This window comes from Magallana gigas, chromosome 2 (genome assembly GCF_963853765.1).
Source record: "Magallana gigas chromosome 2, xbMagGiga1.1, whole genome shotgun sequence".
Taxonomy (NCBI): Eukaryota; Metazoa; Mollusca; class Bivalvia; order Ostreida; family Ostreidae; genus Magallana; species Magallana gigas.
The window spans coordinates 40,209,810-40,230,451 of NC_088854.1; the positions used below are offsets into that span (position 1 = coordinate 40,209,810).

Sequence of the window (20,642 nt, forward strand, 5' to 3'; positions counted from 1 at the left end):
CTTTGTCGAATATAAAATAGCCATAATCTGACAAATCTGGGAAATTGGGCATACAAAAATCAAATTTGATAAGACCCCTGGAACAAACCAGGAGGTAAAAGGTTTTTTTTTTTATTTGACCATTTGATGCCTTTTAGCAATAACTTTAATATGTAGAACAGAAGAAGAAATCCCTAGGGCAGAAGTTTTTAAAAAATGATACATTTCAAGCAAAATCCGATAGGGTCATATGTTAAAAATTAACATACTTTGAGATGTCCCCTTAAACAAACTGTGTTGTAAATGTCTTATTTTTCTATCTTAAATAATAAATTTATCAGTAGAAATTCATGCAAAAAATTTCATTCAAAAATCTAGGGCAGAACAAATTAGACCTGGCCTCGTTAAATTGAACATTTTCGGCAAAAACCTTTGGTTTTTAATTAAATTGTCACCAAAAATGCACAGTTTTAGCAGTTATCGTATATTAAATCATTTATTTTTGAATTAATGATACATTTATATTTACATCAACTAGGTATGATTCTTTCTATTTCTTACGGAAATGGATAGTAAATATTAGACAGAAATATATGCAATCAAAATCACGACCAAGGCTAATGCTAGACTAAGAACGTTAACCTTGAAATAGTTTTCGTGCTATGACTTCGTTTAATTCGAGGTCCGACTTGTTTACTAACCATAAACTCTGCAACTCCGACACACTGCATGGTTTGAGTTACTGGCCTTATGATTATGACAGTGCTATGAATGAAGACTTTAAAATCTGAAAAATATGAAAGGAGATCATTAGTGTCCACTTTACAGCCAATTGTTGAAAAAAAAGGTAGTTAACGTTTTACTCAACAAATGGTTGTAGAGCGGACACCAATAAATCCTTTTCTTATTTTAAATTTTTTTTTTAACCTTTGAAATAAGTCTGCAGCTGCGCAATTCTTCAGTTGTTCTAAGTGACTGAAAAGACATTGTTCTGTTATGTTCTATGCGTAATTTGCATACACAGTAAAATGTAGAACCTCATATTTATTGCTTTTTCATCTTTTGGCAACAGTTTTAGCCAGTTTTGGGCAGAAACAAGCCAGTTCAAGAAATGTTTACATACATTTTTATTTTCAAATGTACAAGATGACCGCACATCCCCCTTAATTAATATCCGATTCAGTAAGCGCAGCGCACCAGCGGTTTCTCTAAGTTGAGGGTTTTTGGGGTTTATCTTCAAAGTCTGTCGAAAGATGTAATTCATTTGGCCAATTGAAATCGATGAAAGAGAAAATTTCCAAGATATCTTTATTGACACATTATCATTTTCACTCTAAAAAATACACAGATTTCTTACGAAGATTTATAATGAGTAATGTTTACATCTTAAAGTTTTCTCTATTCGGAAGTCACTCGTAATACCTCGCGCAATATTTCAACGTTATCATCCAGTCTGCTACAATACAAAATCCCTGTCGATATCACATTTTTAACCGTGTATTGAAATTAACCTGATAAGCCAAAATACCAAATTTTCAGTGGCTTAGTCTCACATATACATGTATGAAAAGGGTTATACATGTTTAGAATCTTATATGATTTTCGCCCATTTACCTCATGGAAAAAAATAATTGAAGAGAAAATGCGCATGAAGAAAAAACATGGGTTTGGCAACACTCTAATCATCTCCTTTTTAAAAAATTCTGTTCATCTACCTCGATCAACCTGTGGATGCACATGTTTAAGTTTAGAAGGAATTTGAATAAACAAACATTTTATGAAATTACGCTGCTAATAAACGCGTTTGGAGGTAGGTATTTAGTTAAAAGTTCAATGAATGCATAATATAAATATTTATACGCAAAAAATTGATTTTCAGAACTGGTAAGATTATGATTCTATTTTATCTGTAATATCAAGAACACAAGTTAATTTTTAAAAAATTAAGGAAGAAAATACTGATGTAAAGGCAAATAGAGAATAGAAAAAAATCGAGCTTTTATAACTTGCAAATCCTGTGATAAATATTTCATGCAATAAACGTTATTCATACTTATTTTATAAAATATAAAAACGGAAATATTCGCAGTATGCCTACACCAAATATCCATGTACACAAAGTCCTTCCATTTACGTCTAATAATGGTCATATTTTATATTTCTTTTATATTAATTAAGAAATAAAGTATGTACGTCTGCGTCGGTGTTTTAGGCAGCGATTGCCGCTTTCACCTGAATATCAGAATTATGACAGCCATATTACCATGTCGTTTGCAGTCAGTGAAGCGTACAAATGAGATTTCGATGTAAGTTTAACAGTAATTATAACGCGATCCTCGCCATCGCTAATTGTTACATGGCCGACCAATTTTCTTCTTTTATATTTTTTACGCTGGTTAAATAAGTTTGGGCTCTACCCAGTGCTGGATTCTACCAACATGAAGTTACATGTAATATTTTTTGAAAGACACAGTTTTGTGATATTTCCTTTAATTTGTGTTTTAAGTTTCTTGGATTTTTCTAAAGCGCAAGGTAAGTGCATAATTATCATATTATTTGCCTTTTCGCAACCTTTGTTGAATTAATTGAATTTTCTTGAATTACATTTGTAATCAAATACTGAAATTTGAAGAATAAATGAAATATTAATCACTTTGAATATTATGGTTTTGACACATTATTGCAAGTTCTTTTTTAATTTCTTTTACTTTAAATTTTAATGGTAAAAATTAAAAGGAAAAAAGCCTGTAAATTATAATATACTTGAAAGTAGATGCTAACATCCTTCGCTCTGATTCTCTTCCTTATGAAATAATTCAACAAACTCTAAATGTGAAATTGTTAAAAATTGTTTGTTAGCATTAATTTCCATTTTTAATGAAACGAAAAAATAATAGAGTTTAGAACGCATTAAATAACACACTATAGAATACATGTAAGACTCTCAGAGGCATACATTTCCCCTTCCGTTTTTAATCATTTGTTCAGCGAGTGGGGAGAGGGGAAAATTTTTTTTTTTTTGGGGGGGGGGGGTGAATAATGTATCATTGACTATTTTCCTCAGGACAATCAATCAATAACAACACTTTACTGGTTACGTCAGATTTGAATTGAAATCTCATAGGGACTGTTTAATATGGATTAAGCGTTGTGGTATCCCCATAAAATGGTTAAGTCGGCATATAATTAAATTTAAGCAATCGTTAGATATGCGTATACAGAGATCAAATTCTAAATTGATCGATCGAGCCGTCTCATATATACTGTCGCAACAGTTAATTTATATTCATATCTTAAAAGACACATTATGCAAAGTCTGAACAGACAAAAAATCCAAAATCGTACAGTACGGGTTCATAACTAAACAGTTCTAGCCAGAATACAAAATAAAGCATTGCATGCAACTCCTTTCATCTATGAGATAAATTTATACGTACTAAAAAGAAACAAACTTCAAGATTTTGCGGAGGCACAAAAATTAAACTACAGTAGACTAATTTTGTAATTTTATTCGAATATTCAGGGTATAAGCATCGATATCTCGCCAAAAATTCTTTCAAATTCATCTGTAATCATAAAATAGTATTTACATCGATGTATAATAATGCCTTAATATTATACAGAAATCAAATAAACTCATGACTTCATATGTATTGCAGACATTTTATATGTTATTTAATATAATAGTTCTCAAACAAATAAATCTTGTTCATCAAAAATAGATTGAGGTCTTGACAACTCCTAAAATTCTATTATTGGTATTGATTCAGAATAATCTAGTTGATTTCATATTTAAATTTATTCTTTACCTTGAATAAGGGTAAAACAGCGCAAAAAACAACAGACATTTTGTCTGCCATCTGCTCTTCAACAATAAATGGAAGACTTTTTGGTCTATTTTAGATCATGAAAGAATTCCACAGAAAAAAAAAATCTGGAAATTTTATTTGAATTTTGGTTGTCAGATAAAAAAAAAATTATATCTGCATATACATTTAGTTAATCATTCAAATCGTGATCTGAAAGCAAAATATAATAATAGCAAATGTTCAAGCACTTAGTATAATTATACATACAAGTATGTAAGGTATACAACTTAGAGCAAGACTTCTAGTTGAGTATCAATACATCCGATACATGTAAGATTAGTTCTGAATAATGATATAGAAACACACACTGCAATAATTGCGATTGATTTGCAAATCTTTCATTAATAACAAATGCTATTTTAACTTTTTAATAATGATATTGTAATACCAATTTTCTAATCCGATTTTCTTGTAAAATGTTGATTGGTTATTAATTTGAGTAAAATTGGGTTTCGTTAATGATTTTGATATAAACATTTAATCTTAATTGTCATTTTCTTTTCAGATGCGATAGATAATGGATTGATTATATCCCAGCTTCCAAATCTATATTCATCCGGGTCTCTAACAACATTACCAGGCAGCATTGACGCATTCAAAACTGCGTCCATTTTTCCAGTTCGGAATTTTAATTTTCATGAGACTACAGAAATAATCAGCATAGCCACAGATGCCAACGACCGAAAAATCTACCTCTTAGATGGAAATACTCGTAGCCTGTACAAGATGAACAATTTCAACGTCTGGCTAAATGATTCGTCCCAGTCCATTACACTATTGCACGAAGGCATATCGAAAACCTCCACTAAACTTGCCTACGATTGGCTGACAAAGAACATCTACTGGACAGACGAGTATTATAATTGGATAGCAGTCCAATCTACAAACGATTCAGATCCCTCTATGTTTAGGGTTCTGGTAGAAAATGGCCTTTCTAAGCCCTTGGCCATAGCTGTTGATCCCCTAGTTGGGTAAGATGTTGTAAAGATATTCCCATCCCTCCCCGTTTTCCCCATTCCCAATTTCCCCTCAAGATTTATCGCGTATGCACGACCATAAATATTTAGATAAAAATAAATTCTGATGTTTAACAGTAAACATACAAACCTACATATTCACAGGATAGAATTATGGCTTATTGACATTACACAACGTAATGGCAAATACACAAAAATGTTCTCTAATAGTACATACATGTATGTAGCATTTTCAATGCTATACATGAATGTTTTTAATTATTTGAAAAACAAAACGGCTATGTGCATGCAAGTTGTCAGAAAATATTGGATTTTTCCCTACTGATACATGTAGCTACTTCTTTTGATGTGTATTGTTTTAAAATTGTTTCATTAAGGTAAAGCTTGAGGTGATTGCATAACACCTTTTTGTTTTATTTGGTATCGTAACGTACGTTTGTACATTTGTACTTTTAATTTAATCAACACGCAACACTCATCACTGATTAGTGAAAGAGAATCGGAACATTTTTACAAGATCTTCCGAATGACAGACATTTCCTGAAATTAGCTTTGCCACAAGTCGAATGACCTTACGGCGATGCATTGGTGTTCCCTTCACTTTTAATTTGTGCAGTTCAAGGTGAACCGAAGATAAAGCAGATTACTATGCTAATTGCAATGCATAGACATGCCATTAGGTCAATGTTTGCTTCAAAGTAATATAACACGAATAAGTGTACTAAACTCAGACATTTTAATGATGCTATAGGCAATGCGGTCGTACAACACACTAACAGAAACTCACATAAACGTTCACCTTGTATTACCCCATTAATGAGAACATAAAAGAATTAATTATGAATAATAAAACATGATGATTTAATAAAATAAACATAAAGCCATTTTCCCTCTTATGTGTAGTGAACCCATTGACAAGTATATTTTACGCCCTGTTATGAATTCTTATGATCCACGAATGAAGGAACAGATTGTTTTAAAAATGCATAACATTACTTGGACTGTTCCTCAACCGAGTATGCAGATTTTTTTTTGCGTTAATATTTTCAGTTTTCTAATCAACTGCGTATATTTTAATCGTTAAACTTAGGTTTTAAAAACTCATCACGATTAGTGACGAGAATTTTATTTCTCAGAGGGTTAACGTTGAAGTAAATAAATCAAAAAAGCGCTTCCAAAATATCCGTGTCATTTAAAAGCATCATAATCACATAATCTGTGTCTTATTAACGTAATAACCGCAGTTCCAAACTGTGAACGACGCAGATTCTTTTCTCCCTGCCGTGTGGTTCATGTAACGTGGAGAACGAAATCAAAACATGACAGGGATACCTCGCTGACCCATGTTACACCGATACAGTACCACCCCTCGGACCTCGGGGGGTCGACGTTACAACACAGATAAGCTGTTAGCGGAGATAGTACAAGCTTACATCGCACTGTATGATCGCGGTCAATATCGAGGCAAAACAAAGCCGAAAAAAGCAAATACAAAACAAAAGCACAAAATCGTACTGAACCCAAGACAATTTCCTTTTTAGTTTATGACACGTCAAAATTACTTGAAGAAATATACATGTATGTGGTTCAATTTAGAGATGTGTAGCCAAATTTATATCAATAATTCATTTAGTTTGACATATATGTTCTATTTTAAAAGTAAACTGCATTGTTGCCTAGGGCCGGTTTTTTTTCAAATCAGTTGAATGACGCCTAACGGGAATATTCAAATCATATGTTCCTAAATAACATTATAAATCAAAAGTTTTTTTGCATGATGAAACATGTTTTTTCATGAGTCTTAAAATAAAAAAACCAACAACACAATAACAACAAAATATTAAATGAATAATTCAACAAAATCAAAATATAACTATAATATAGGTTGTTTTAAATGTAAAATTATTTTGCAAAAGGAAAAGTTGGAGGATGTGATGCAAATCAAATATCAAATCTTGGCCTTGTTTTTTAGATTAATTAAACGACCTTGTTAATCAATTAACAATTTATCTCAGAAATTAAGAAACAAACAAAATTAATTTACATTGCCATTTAGTTAAATATCTCAAAATATTTGGCTATTTAAACGCTTTTTATGAAACCTGCAACCCCAGAAAAAATGGTTACTATTTTTTTTTACCTCAGTGAAAGGTAAGGATTTAATTTTGTCTTGGATTCCAAATTTAAATAAAAACCTTTTTTTCTCTCACTTAATTTAAGGTATTTGTTTTGGTCGGAGCACGACAAAACTGGGAAAATTGAACGAGCCACTTTAGCCGGCGAGGAGAGGGAGACCATAGTGACGGGGGCGGTGTGGATCCCCGACATGGCAGTGGACACAGAGAGCAAAACCATCTACTGGATCGACATCCAGAGGAACACCGTGGAGAAGTGCGACTATGACGGAAACAACAGACACGTGGTACGGAGGTCAAAGTTCACGAGCATCACCATGAGCGGCATCACAGTGTATAAGGTATTCAAATAGTTTTATTTTTCCTAGAACGTTACAGAATTTTGAAATTTTGTATGATAGATAAACAAATTGCAGATTATGAACGGCTAATTACTGTTGGAATAATATTATAATTAATGAAATGTGTGTTTTACAATAATGTTAATTTACAGCTGGAGCAATGAATCAAAATATTTGTCATTTATGTGATTTTAATTGATTTTATTTCAATTTTCAATTATGATTTTCAACGGCAATTCAAATAAAGCCTTGGTCATGCATCTTTACAATTGGCAGAAAATTAAATATGCCAATTTCATACGACCTTGTGCTCAAATTCTCTACCGTGTTCATAAGTCTTACAGAAAACCGTCAGTATTTGCTAATTTAAACAATGATTTTAAAAATCTTTTGAACCGAAACAAGGTACATGCATGTACTGAGTAATGATTTATAATAGCCGTATTGCAGTATTCTATCGGTAAAAATGTGACAGTTCATTGTCGGAAACCCAAGGTCAGTCTCGAATACGCTGATCTGGTCGTTCCATGTACATTTATTCATTAAAAAAAAAGCCAAACAAAATTGTCCATAAAGCTAAATATTAAGAGTTTATATGTCAATATTTTTTTCCAGGACTTGGTTTGTGTAACCGAATACCACTCCTATTTAGTCACATGTTTGGACAAAACTACCGGAGACAACAAATGGATGCGGTACTTCCGGTCTCGCACACCATGGGCCATCAGTGTCTACGACAAAACCACGCAAAAAATCATCGACCGTACGTAATGTAACCCAGATTAAACATTTTCGTTTGGCGGAGGAATCATATATTCTATTTAAATCAAGTTGACACAATATAAGACTGTTAATTATAAACGATCGATTTTATATTTTTATCATTCTGTAGTATCATCGATTCTTTTATGTCTTGCAGACAGCTGTAACAGTTTGAAGTGTCAACATTTTTGTGTGAATACCCCTAGCGGCGGAAAGTGTATGTGCAAGTCTGGATACAAACTCGCGAGCGATAAAGTCACGTGTCAAGGTGAGGCAACATCGCTAATGGCGGCCTGATTCTTTAACACAGAAAAACAGATACCGAAGATCTAAAAGTCTGACATAACTGAAATTTGATCTGAAAATTAACTGGAAAGTCTGAAATTTCAATAATTCTTTCCTTTCCATTTTGTAGAAGAGCATTATTTGTTTTCCAAGGGTCTATTCATAGCAAACAAAACAGACATTTGTATGCTGGACATACGGGTTATTACGAGTCTGTCACATGAACCAATATGTCTGCCACTCAACCGGGAATCTGTCAAACTTCTGGCTACTTCCGCTGTGGATAAACGCCTGTACTACACGGACAGTGGATTTTTGTATTCATACGACTTCCTATCTAACAAATCCTCTTCTCTCACGCGTGTCGGAAAAATATCAGGTACATTAAAATAATACAAAAGAACTTTCACAGGAACTCCAAACTATTTATTTCAAATAAGGATAATGCTACAATGAACCTGTAAAACACTAATAAACATTTTATTCAATATTATTGCATTTGGGAAATAATGGTATTTTGCCAATGCCCAATGTAATGTATAATGCATTGATCAGAAGTATTTCACCTTTCTATTAGGATTGACATTTGATTGGATTGAAAACATTGTGTACTGGAGCGATTCAAAGAGCATCAGCTTGTACTCTGTAGGATCGGGCATCGTTAACAAGGTTATAGACAATGTAGAGAATCCGTCCTATCTCACCGTGTGTCCCTATCACAAGTAAGAAAACCTACACAGTAACTGTCATGTATATACACTTGGACAAATAATGAGAAATGCTCATCAAACGTTATCCCTTCTAATTTTCCAAGCCTTCATTTTTTCTCCAAGCAAACACATACATGTACCTAGAAATATACTGGTTTTTTTTCTATGATCATCATTCTACCTGTAATATTTCACAACTTGATAAGTTGTATGAAACTTGAGCTGCAAAACTGAATTTTTAATTTCTTTAAAACTGACATTGAAAAAAAGCTGGTACATGTAATCTGTTCTGGACTTGTAATACGGGCCCATAGATTTTAGCATTACCACATCATATACTATAATTACATATACTCATTTTAACATTAAGTACAATATAGTACAGTAGTATATGCATGTACCAATTAGTGCAAGTATCAGTGTGTCCGATGTGCCTTTGTAGGCGCCTTTACTGGATCACATCCTCTACCGCCGGGGACCGCATTGTGTACGCTTCCCTTGACGGCAGTAACATCACCACTGTCTATACCAGTGTCACCAAAAGTGGACTGTCAGGACTTTACTATAACGTTGATACTAGTAGGTAAGTTGTACACAAGATTGATATGTGAACCCGGAACTAGTAGGTAGGTCGTGCATGATTGATTGCACGCGTAGGCATGTTTCTTAGAAAAATTAACACCTTGATGACAATCACAACAATATCTATTTTATCTCTAGCGTTAATTTTAAAAGTAAGCACTCTAGTGACTCCGTACAAAACAATCAATCTGTTGACTAACATATCATATCAATATATTTTAGGCACATTTTGTGAAATTCAATTAAAATTTGTAAACCATCAAGGACACGCATTGACTGCATGATTAATTGATAGAAGACATCATGAAATACGAATTTCCCTCGAAAATTACAATGAAAACAATTTTCATTTTATATCTAGATTTCGACGGAAGAAGTAGCATTTAATAGTCAAAACTGACGTTATTTTCTGCATGAAAAAATGGTATGCATACTGTAAAGATTATTGTTTTCATCAGAATATTTTGGATCGACAATGGAGAAGTGAAGAGTGTCAAAAATGATGGATCTGATCTGCAGACATATTTTACAGTCAACCACGATAAGGAACTACTTGTTTATAAAGTAAGCTTTTACACGGAATGTGTATTGATAACAAAAATGAACACGTACAATTAACACTGATAAGCGCCCCATTGATTACAGAGTAATTAATTAACAAGCCTTAACCTTTCAAATCAAAAAATGTCATATATTTCCATTCTCAATATTGCATTGTTACTTGATTGTTAGGACTACACCCTGTCCACAACTACTGAAAACGAGCTCCATTCGGCATCCCTCGCATCTCGTCGTATAGAATTAACGGTCGAGTTAGATGGGTTCGGAAAACTTACAGGAATGGCCATATTCGATCCGGGTCTTCAGAAAAAACAGAAAGGTACCTACATGTATCTTTATTTTGCCATCTCTCCACCAAAAACCATCTCTTGTTGATTATTTCAGTACAAATCATTACGACAAAGAGCACACGGCGGGTGTGACCGGTCAGCAGAGGATGCTCACTCCTCCTAGGCACCTGATCCTACCTCTATCTATTTGGAGGTCCGTGTTGCTCTGCTTTGAATTTGTATTTCGTTTTATGGATTTTTGAGATGGTTGACGGTGTGTTATTGTCATTTTTTCATGTAAACAGGTAGCAAGGAAAAAAGTACTTCGATAAAATGACATGTGTGTACTAGTATTATAGCTATGTCTTAAAAGGTAAATGTGGTAAATAATTTGTTGAATATTCAGGCGTAAGCTAGTGCGCATTTGAATTTTTAATTGTTCCATTAATGTCATTTATTCTAATGCTGTGGATTTTTGCCATCAGTAGTCTTCAAACTTCAATTAATGTTCATAAGGTTACTGACACTAATCATTCAAGTATATTTAAGTATTTTCAATGCTGTAGGCACTAAGAGCAACAAAAGGAAAAACCAAAAACAAAAACAACACATAATATAGAAATGCATGTTTGTTTTCAATTTGATTTTAAAATCTAAAATTAAGGTTAGCTTTATGGTTTTACGTATGAAATGGTTTCAACTTATTAATAATATATATTTTACATGTATTTTATTTGTAAAAACTTCGTTCGTCAGTGCAAAACTATCAATTTATATAACCATAGGTCCATGTGAACTGAATAATGGAGGTTGTGAACATATCTGCCTGCCAAAGGGAACGTTTAGAAAATGCATGTGTGGATTTGGATACCGGCTCGAAGTTAATGGAGTTAACTGTTCAACTGGTAAATCATCTCTCTCTCGTTCTCTTCTCTCTCTTCCATTCTCTCTCTCTCTCTCTCTCTCTGAATTCATGGAGATTGATAACTTGTTCTTTTTTGTATTGCAGATACGATGAAGAATAATTTCATACTGACTGTCGATTTTACCCACAAAAGAATGTACCAGATCTCTACCCAGTCAGCAGTTGTGTCTGCAGTAGACGTTGATAAAGATTACTCACCCGCGCGCGCATTTGTTCATCACGTGACCTCTGAAATTTACTGGTCAGACTATAGAAATCGCCAGATCAAAAAGATGGACCTATCTGGCAAAAACGTCACAACAATTTTAAACTTAGGTGAGGTGATCACATAGGCAATCGAAATACAGTACATATAAAAAAAAACTGGCATCGTACATGTGTGTGTATATATATACATGTTGAACACGAATCTAGAAAGTCAAATCATGTGTTTTGCAGGTTCTTTTACTCCATTTGGGATTGCCATTGACTACTCCACAGACCTTCTTTACTACGCGGCGGTTCTCTCTGGACTGACCAGCGCTTCCTTTATCGGCGTGGTCGATCCTTACACCGGATACGACCGTCAGATCATCACGGATCTAGCGGCCGCCTACGAAGTTGTGCTTTATCCCTCAAAAGGGTAAATACCAAAACACGATTGATATACGCACCGGTGTGTTCACGTATAGTAAAAAGTGCGTTCTGGCCAGTACCTTGTTATTAATAAAAAAATATTTTAATATGTTTTTGTAGGTATTTATTCTACACCGACACAGGAGATGCGCCATACATAGGTAGATCATCGATGGATGGAACTTTCAAAGAAGCAATTGTAGCCACCAAAATCCGTCAGGTCAACGGTTTGGCCATTGACTATACGTGTAAGTCAGAAATCCAACCAAACTAGCCCGTCCCTATACATTCTTCTTTTCTTTTTTATGACATTTAATTATTTTGTTAAATTTTTTCTTTTGGTAGCTAAACGGCTCTATTGGAGCGATGGTGTGCAGGATGTAATAGAATATTGTGATTTTGATGGTAAAAATAGACACGTTCTTTTGAAAGACGAACAGGCTCATATAGCTAACCTTGTGGTAGCTGGCAACTTCGTTTATTATACGGCTATTAACAGACAGTAAGTATCCCAAATCATTGTAGTGATAATTTTCCACAAAAACCTCATATAGGTGTATCTAACTGTGCTCGCATGATCAATGAGTGACAATAAGCATTGTTATCATGCTAAGAATAATTTTGTTAACTATACATTACTTGTATAAGATTAATAGAATGAAAAAAAAATCCAAAATCAAAATGTAACTTGAAAACTAGACAGATACATGTAACAACCAGCCATCTTTTTTTTAAGTTTATGATTATTAAATACAACATCTTTCAACCCTTGCAAACAAACTATAACTAATAATAAAAATACTACTATTTTCCCCGACTCGAGTGGTACATGTATACATTTGCATTATAGACGAGTAACAAAGGTGAACAAGAACTCGGGCTACAAAGTTCACTGGATGATGGACTCGCATGAATATGGCAGACTGGAGTCTGTGGATACCCACCCAGGGGACGTTCAGCCAGGTAACGGCCTTTATATATGGGCTTTGAATCTAGTAGTCAAGAGCCCAATACTTGGGTCTCTCAGTCAGTGTTTCAGAGGCATGGTACAAATACTTAGAAAACATGTAACGTCAACGGATAAATCGATTTTTTTCAGTTAAGGAGGCTGGATTGTCAACAAATTAACCATCAGCTCTACCTAAAATTTTGAAATATGATTTGTTAAGCTATAAACCATTATCTTCTAAAAAAAAAATCCATAACTTTTAAAGGTAAAATTTTGACATTTTCTTATATTTCTATACATAAAAGCTGTTCTTCTAAAAAAAAGATCAATACAGTCTAAAAATAGCCACGATCATCAAGCCCTCTTTGTGACAAAATATAGAAATTCTGTTCATTGGTGAAAGATATAGTCATGCATTTAAATGTTTAATGCTTTTAAAAAATCATTAAATTTTGATACTGCAAAATATTAATTGAAATTCTTAGAAAATTCTAAACAGTACTTGGAAAGATCGAAATATACTGTATGGAGGATTATTTTTTTGTACCGTGTTTTTTCGTTTTTCTACACTTGCATACGGATTTGCCCTGTCTTGAATTCGTCCAGACAACTGTAAAACTAGATACTTTTCCTAATTAAAAAAAGTTAATATCTAAAATTGTTTTGAATTGGCTCAGTCTTATATTAATTTTGACCGCCGAAAGTGAGGACGAAAATAAAACAGTTCTTTTATACTGTTTAAGTTTATCAAAAAAGTTTGGCAATATAGATGGATTCAAAATATTTAACAAAAAGGTTTGCAAACAATTGTCACATATCTTATTAAGTAACTATACTTTTACAGTGAATACGGATTGTCTTAATAAAAATGGAAATTGCAGTTCCATGTGCATTCCAACGCTTACTGGATATATCTGCGCATGTGCAGATGGAATGGATATGAAAGACAAATTTACGTGTACACAAGGTAAAATATACGTTGGCTATTGCCAACTTAACAAATTACACTTTCAATTGCTTTGAATTTTTTCTTTCTAAGAAAACTGTGATTTTTATTTTTATAGAGAAAATCTGAACTTGTTTTTAAAAAAAATGTGTTTATAGAAAAATTAATTGCAATTTAAAAAAACAAATTTCTTTTATGTGCACCTGATATATTGAACTTTACATTTTATATAAATTTAGGAGATAAACGTAAACCTTTGACGATTTTAAGAGGACTAAGTTACAGAGAAGAAGAAGTGGTGTCTGAAAACAACATCCCTGTACAGAACCTGGGAGGCCCTAGAGCCGTGAAAGCCGAGGACACCTCTGACGCCACGCCCGTTATCGCTGGCTCCGTCCTAGGGGCGGTGGTTCTGATTGGCATCATTGTTGTCCTCTTATTTATTTATTTCAAACGAAGGTACGCATTATTATTATTTGATTTGCCTGGGAATAGTATAAAGCAATGCCATTGGATAAAGCCGTCACGTGATTGTTGTCATTATATCCGTTAACAGCGTTAACTAATTAAACTAAAAGTTTTTCACCGTAAATTTATACAGATTTATATGAAATCAAAAAAAGAATCACCGAATCATTGATAATGATTGCAACTTTTACATTGTAGGGCACGAATAGCCTATGAAGAACAAATTGACACCCCCAATGTGAAGTTCGCTAATGACAGCGGCATCAGCAACGCTGGATTTGGTGATGGAAATCCAGAAATAAGAATCAATTCTTGAACTTTAAACTTTATTTACAAAACAATCATGTCATATATCAGTATCTGCAAGATAGATGTCAGAATTCTACAATTGGTTATGAGTATCAATTTGCTAATATTTTTTAAAAAATCATAATGAACGTGTAGTGTCTTTACTTGGAGAAAAATCAGTTTCCATTAATACATTAAAATACATGTACTTCTATTACCTTTAAAAGTGCATGACGTTTTTGTATATGTGCATAAAGAAATTGTTTAAGAAGTATAATTAAGAAACGTTCCGTGTGAAACATTGCTCTAAATGTTACTTGATAAATGTCTCTAATTAAAAATCTTCTCAAAACACAGTCCAGCATTAAATGAACCTCATTCAAACAAATATGTAAATGTATTTTATAATTCGTAATAAAAAAAACCTTTGTGTTTCTTGTATTTGCATAGGAGATGTTTCATGTTTTCATTCATATTTTTATATATTCCATGATATCATTTATATTACAATGTGTACATTAAATTTATCATTTTTTTTAAGCAAATAAACAACTTAATGATTTACTTAATTTTCATTGAATTCTTTCATAACATATTAGGTAGTTAATAGAAGATATATTAAATACTTTTATACTTCTTGACGTTGTTAAAAATTTCTTCTCTTCTAATCACAAACCCATTTCATTTTAATACATACAATCTCTTTAGAAAAATAGTTTGTAACACATAATTAAATCTACTCCATGTATAAAAGAGATTGATTTAGTCAAGTAATGCCAAAGTCGCTCATCGTATGGGCACTCTGTTGTCATTATATTCTTTAGGATGTTGAACCACGCAAGCATGATCAATGTAAACTTTTCCTAATTTTCAACATAGATAACAAATAATTATCGAATTTTAAAAATTAATTTTACATACAATATTTAATCAATTCATGTAGAGTTCTAGAATATCAAGAACTGCTTTGGGTAAGTGAATTGTCGATATTGCATTTGGTTACATTTTATCGTTGGCCGATCGATGCTTGCAAATGAAATCAAGAAACATTGTAACACCCCCCCCCCTCTCCCAAAAAAAATAGAAGAGAGTACTGTTTATGTTCTTGAAAGCAAATGTCTTCTCCTATAATTATAGCAGTTGTAAAATGCGTTGAAGTTTGAAGCTAGAATCGTAATAGGCATGGCTAAGAGCATCAACCCAAAAACGGCAGCAAGGCTAGCGATACAGTATCCGCCAGCTGTTTTGGGGTAAAAATCTCCATAACCAATTGTTGTCATAGTGATAAGTGCCCACCAGATGCTGACAAATATGTTTGGAAAAGTATCGGGGTGATCCAGTTCAATCCAGTACATTGTCGATCCGAAGATAAGAGAAAAGGACGTGAGCACCATGACGAGCAGTGCAAACTCTCTCCAGCTTTCTTTCAGAGAAAGTTTCAGTACCTTCATCCCAGGGGTGGATTCTACCAATCGAAGAACACGAATGACTCTCAATCCTTGTAGAATCCCAATGACAACCAATATGTCATCCAGAACGGGATCATCCATAAATTCGGCGCCATTACGGTCAAGATAGACTACGAAAAACACTGAAATACCAGTAAGCAACTCCAAAACGTTTTGAAGACTGCAAACAAAACTTTTTTTCTGGTGAGTTATTGCAAATTTTAATATGAGTTCGAGCAAAAGAAATACATTCGTTAATTGTTCTAATGCAGACTTTGTAGGTTCTCTTGCTGTTTTTATTAGGACAAGATACTTATGGTTTACTATGGCCTCCTCGTAGGTAAGGTTATAAGGAAGAACTGGTAAACCTTTGCGAGGGATTCTGAACTGTTCATCACTGTTCAACAAATAAACAACGACTGAAGTAATTGTGACGAGCGCCGATATAAAAATCCAGATCTGAAACAAAATGTAAAACTTACAAAGAAATATTAAATGGGATCATCAATATCATACAAAGCATATACATTGTAGAAAAACTAGGTCAAAAAGCAGAATCTGCTAACAGTGTTCCCGTTGGACTCACAATTCCTTTTCGCCACACGAAGGACGTTCGACGTACATATGTTTGTTTTATAAGTATTATTTCCCATTATGCCCATATCACACAATACATTTGCTTTCTGTCCATTTGCATCACTTAATATGCGATTCCCAAGTAGTATAGTATAAAAGCTTTTATTAAAAAGTAAAGACACGGAATCTCTACAGTTCTATAAATTAAAGTATTAAAAAAAACTTGGAATGAAAGCCACACAGACGGTATTTAATTTTCTGATATTTCTTCAATTCTTGACTTACTATGTCAGAATAAACTAATTCAAAGTTTATGCTCCCCCTTTTTGATATGCAATCTGATTCAAAACTGCCTAAATGAAAAGTTTTGTAACTACGTTTTAAAGTGCATACATAATTTTACTTTTGCACAAGTATGTTTGCTGGTCAAGTGAATGATACTCAGCGTCTTTAAAATAAAAAAAGTAAACTGCCAACACATGCAGTACATTGAAAGGTGATTGAACAATGACTACCGACTGCATTGTTAAATGACTCCAAAACCCGATAACAGTATATAATACATTTGAATTTAAACTATAAACTAATGTTTTATGATTCTTAACTAACGTGTTATTGAAGTATAGCCATTTGAACACTTTAATTAAATCCCCGATCTCACACCATTAGTGAGAAGATCATTGACAGACAAGTAAGGCTACGTGTAATTGCTGAATTATTCACCACTGCAGTGAAAGCACCGTTGATGTGCAGCTATCAAACCAAAACTCGAATCCTATACGGAATTCGAATATCAATTAAAGCTGCTTGATTTGATAGCAACGTATTTCAATGGGGTCGCATCAAACAATGGATTCGTTAAACAGAGGTAAAATTACTGATGTGTTTATCTTTGCGATTCTAATGGATCTCACAGATGATTTTTCCATAATAAAAACAAAATCTTTTATTTTGGTATAAAAGCCTATTTTCTACAAGATCCTGTATGAAACGGATACGCAAAATTCTGCATCACGTAATTATCGGATAAATGGTAACTGACATTAGAAGGAATTACTACATTCAATTTGCAATAATTATTACTATACATTAGACTACATATGTTGGTAAAGAGCATTTATCTTCAAAATAGTATCAGTTACAACGAACTGTTTTTGCTATAAGCACACTGTACCCTATTTTACATTATTGTTTACTTTACCATTGGCATGCGTGAATAATCTCTCTCTCTCTCTCTCTCTCTCTCTCTCTCTTTCAAATTCATAAGAAATAATTAAAAAAAAATTGACTTTACCGCAGTAATTTTTATTTCAAATAATGGATACTAAGTAAAGCCCATCCACCATTTACCATGCACTCGGTAGTTTAGCATAATTTAAATTGAAGTTACAATTAATATTTTTAGTAAATTCATATTCAGTTTCACAAGTTATACATTGATAATAAAAGCGTCCAAATAGAAATAAACAATTGTTGAAATATATACGTATTTCACTACTGATACATGTATAAGAAATAAAGAATCTTAAAATAAATAAAAAATAACCTACCCTTCCAGACCAAGTAGAAAACGGGTGTGTGTGAGCTTCCAGCAATCTATATCTCAGTCTTTCTAAAGAAGGTTTTCTTTTCTTTTCCTCATAAAGTGGTGAAACGGTTTGATTTGCCTGGGTTTTCAAATCACTGTCGAAGTTTTCTATGGAGTTATACTGAGCCTCGTGTTCATCGTAGAGCACCTCATAACAACACGAAGGAATGTCCTTCGAAGGTATTTTCCAAAACTCCACTTCCTTCAGCGCTTGAATTGGACAGATATTTTTCGGAAGATGAAATCCATCTCCAGAATAGTAATCTAAAATGTTGTAGAAAATCATGGGATTTCTGTCCACAAATATCTCTCCATTTTGCCGAATAACTGCAAGGTTACTTTTGACCAAGTTTTGCAAAAATTCGCGTAGTAATTCAGATGACGAAATGAATTCTTTACCCCGTAGATTTATTCTGTACAATTCATTCATATTAGAATTCAGAACATGCAGTCTGTTTAAAAAAATGGCGAATAATTTTTTTTTCACGGAGTCACAGTTGTCAAAACAAAACTATCTCATAGCAATGCTTGTCAAACTGAATTTTTAAAGCTTCCAATAATCGAGTTTTCACAGTAATGAAAACGGTATTGTTCTAATTTGCCGTTTGCAGCTGTGGACAGTGACAGGCAAGCACTTGTATCGATTTTTTTTACATTGATTTGGCACCAATTTTAACCTTTGCAGTACATTTATATTATTGTACATACATGTACATGTATAAGTGTAACGAAGTCGACACCATGACATTTGAATGGTTTGAATGTACACTTAAGGTAAAGTCATAAATAAGACATTTGAAGAATCATATTCTATGCAAAACGAAATAATCGATGTTTTTGATGTTTTTCTTTCAATTGTAATTTTGAGTGGAAGAATACTTTGGGGATCATTAATGATGCAGTCAATATACGAACACGGGACGTAGAGTGATGAACAATTTTAAATACCAACAGAATGCTGCTAGCCCAACCGTCATTTGGGTATGGTGAAGTGCAATTCATTTTGATCTTTTATTATTCATTAGTGTTAAAATTTCTAGTTGCTATGCATGTACATATTAATGTAAAAATATTTTCGAAAGAATGAAACATTCAGAACATCGGTAATAATGAAAATGTATATATCTCGCATTCAATTTCCTAATTTATTTATATCATATACATTTTATTCCTCACTGTTTGACATTGTTTTTTTTAACTACAAGTACACATTTATGATTTTATTTACTTTATAACTCTTTTATTAAACAAAATGGTGACACAATTTCAAACGATTTTTAAGAATTTTTAAATATTTAAATATTTTTACACAGTACAAGGTACCATTGTATTTTCTTCAATAATTAAGATAGTCAAAGGTATAACGGATTTGAAAATAATCAATTTTTTCCGGCCAAATATATATGAAAATAATAGATATTCCTAATTACATAATTTCTATATCACATGCACAAATCCCTATTATAGTTGTACTGTGATGTACATGTACTTAGCCCTGTCAAGCAGCCGTGTTTTCAGTTAAATGATATTACTACTAGTACTATTACTCACTCTGTTATTGTATTATTTCATATTTATATCTTCATTGTCAGTATTTTTTAACTATACACGCTATAATTTGCGTCAATTTTGAATGACATGGAAAAACGCATGTGGTTGTAAACTTTTAAAAGTTATCTTTATTCTATAAATTACAGTGGTGAATTCCATCTCGGTACAAAGATATATATTTTTAATTGTTTATTTTTCTGCCAGGTAAGTATTACCTTTTCATGAATATTCATGAAGTAAGAGCGAAACCGACCTCACTGCGCATGTCCGCGGGAAATCAGGTGGCCGTTTATGTTTGCCTAATTAAATATCCGACTTGATTTTAAATATGCTTAACAGTTGTTAATTTGAAATACATACATGTATAATGAGTAAAATACGTTTCTCATTCACGAAACCCTTACTTTTGCATTAACACTTACACGATCTAAAAACAGCACATAAGGAAAACACAAAGACTACGTCATTTTTTAAAAAGGAAGTATTTATATATACTCACAGTCTTGTATTTTTTTGTGTTGTTTGTACTCATATATCGGACAAATGTATGCTTTACTGAAGAAAAAAATCCTTATCTTTGTTAAACTATTACAATTATGAAAATGTTGACCCTTCACCAATCTTTGTGTGATAGACTAAATTTAGCTGTTGATATCACGTGATAGATCGATATTCATGAGGAGGCATTACTTTCCTGGCAGGAAAATATATTTTTTTTCATTGTGTAATATTTGATATATTTTTTTTTCAACCTTTTATTGTCCCATCACTTAATATAAAGCATTGTTATATTCAGTAGTATATTCTCACTACATAAC

The 20,642-nt window shown here is 32.9% G+C and overlaps 2 protein-coding genes across 3 annotated transcripts; one reads left to right on the forward strand and one right to left on the reverse strand.

Moving 5' to 3' along the window:
• The first annotated feature begins 2,284 nt into the window (after window positions 1-2,284).
• Window positions 2,285-14,737, forward strand: LOC105330127 (low-density lipoprotein receptor-related protein 4). 2 transcript variants are annotated; one of them, XM_066076591.1, is made up of 19 exons: window positions 2,285-2,511; window positions 4,363-4,819; window positions 7,046-7,301; window positions 7,917-8,064; window positions 8,221-8,331; window positions 8,479-8,727; window positions 8,926-9,070; window positions 9,501-9,641; window positions 10,099-10,204; window positions 10,373-10,520; window positions 11,256-11,375; window positions 11,480-11,710; window positions 11,834-12,017; window positions 12,131-12,258; window positions 12,356-12,512; window positions 12,861-12,973; window positions 13,804-13,926; window positions 14,145-14,364; window positions 14,572-14,737. In XM_066076591.1, exons 1-19 carry the CDS (start codon window positions 2,418-2,420, stop codon window positions 14,687-14,689), a joined length of 3,249 nt encoding a protein of 1,082 aa, XP_065932663.1. In that variant the 5' UTR covers window positions 2,285-2,417; the 3' UTR covers window positions 14,690-14,737. The 2 variants fall into 2 exon arrangements, with proteins under 2 accessions (XP_065932663.1, XP_011430016.3); XM_011431714.4 differs by having other exon boundaries at window positions 2,298-2,511; window positions 4,354-4,819.
• Window positions 14,683-18,956, reverse strand: LOC105330126 (potassium voltage-gated channel subfamily C member 4-like). Its single transcript, XM_011431712.4, has 2 exons — window positions 18,236-18,956; window positions 14,683-16,568 (listed from the first exon to the last, which is right to left on the reverse strand). Exons 1-2 carry the CDS (start codon window positions 18,701-18,703, stop codon window positions 15,759-15,761), a joined length of 1,278 nt encoding a protein of 425 aa, XP_011430014.3. The 5' UTR covers window positions 18,704-18,956; the 3' UTR covers window positions 14,683-15,758.
• Between the last annotated feature and the right edge of the window lie 1,686 nt (window positions 18,957-20,642).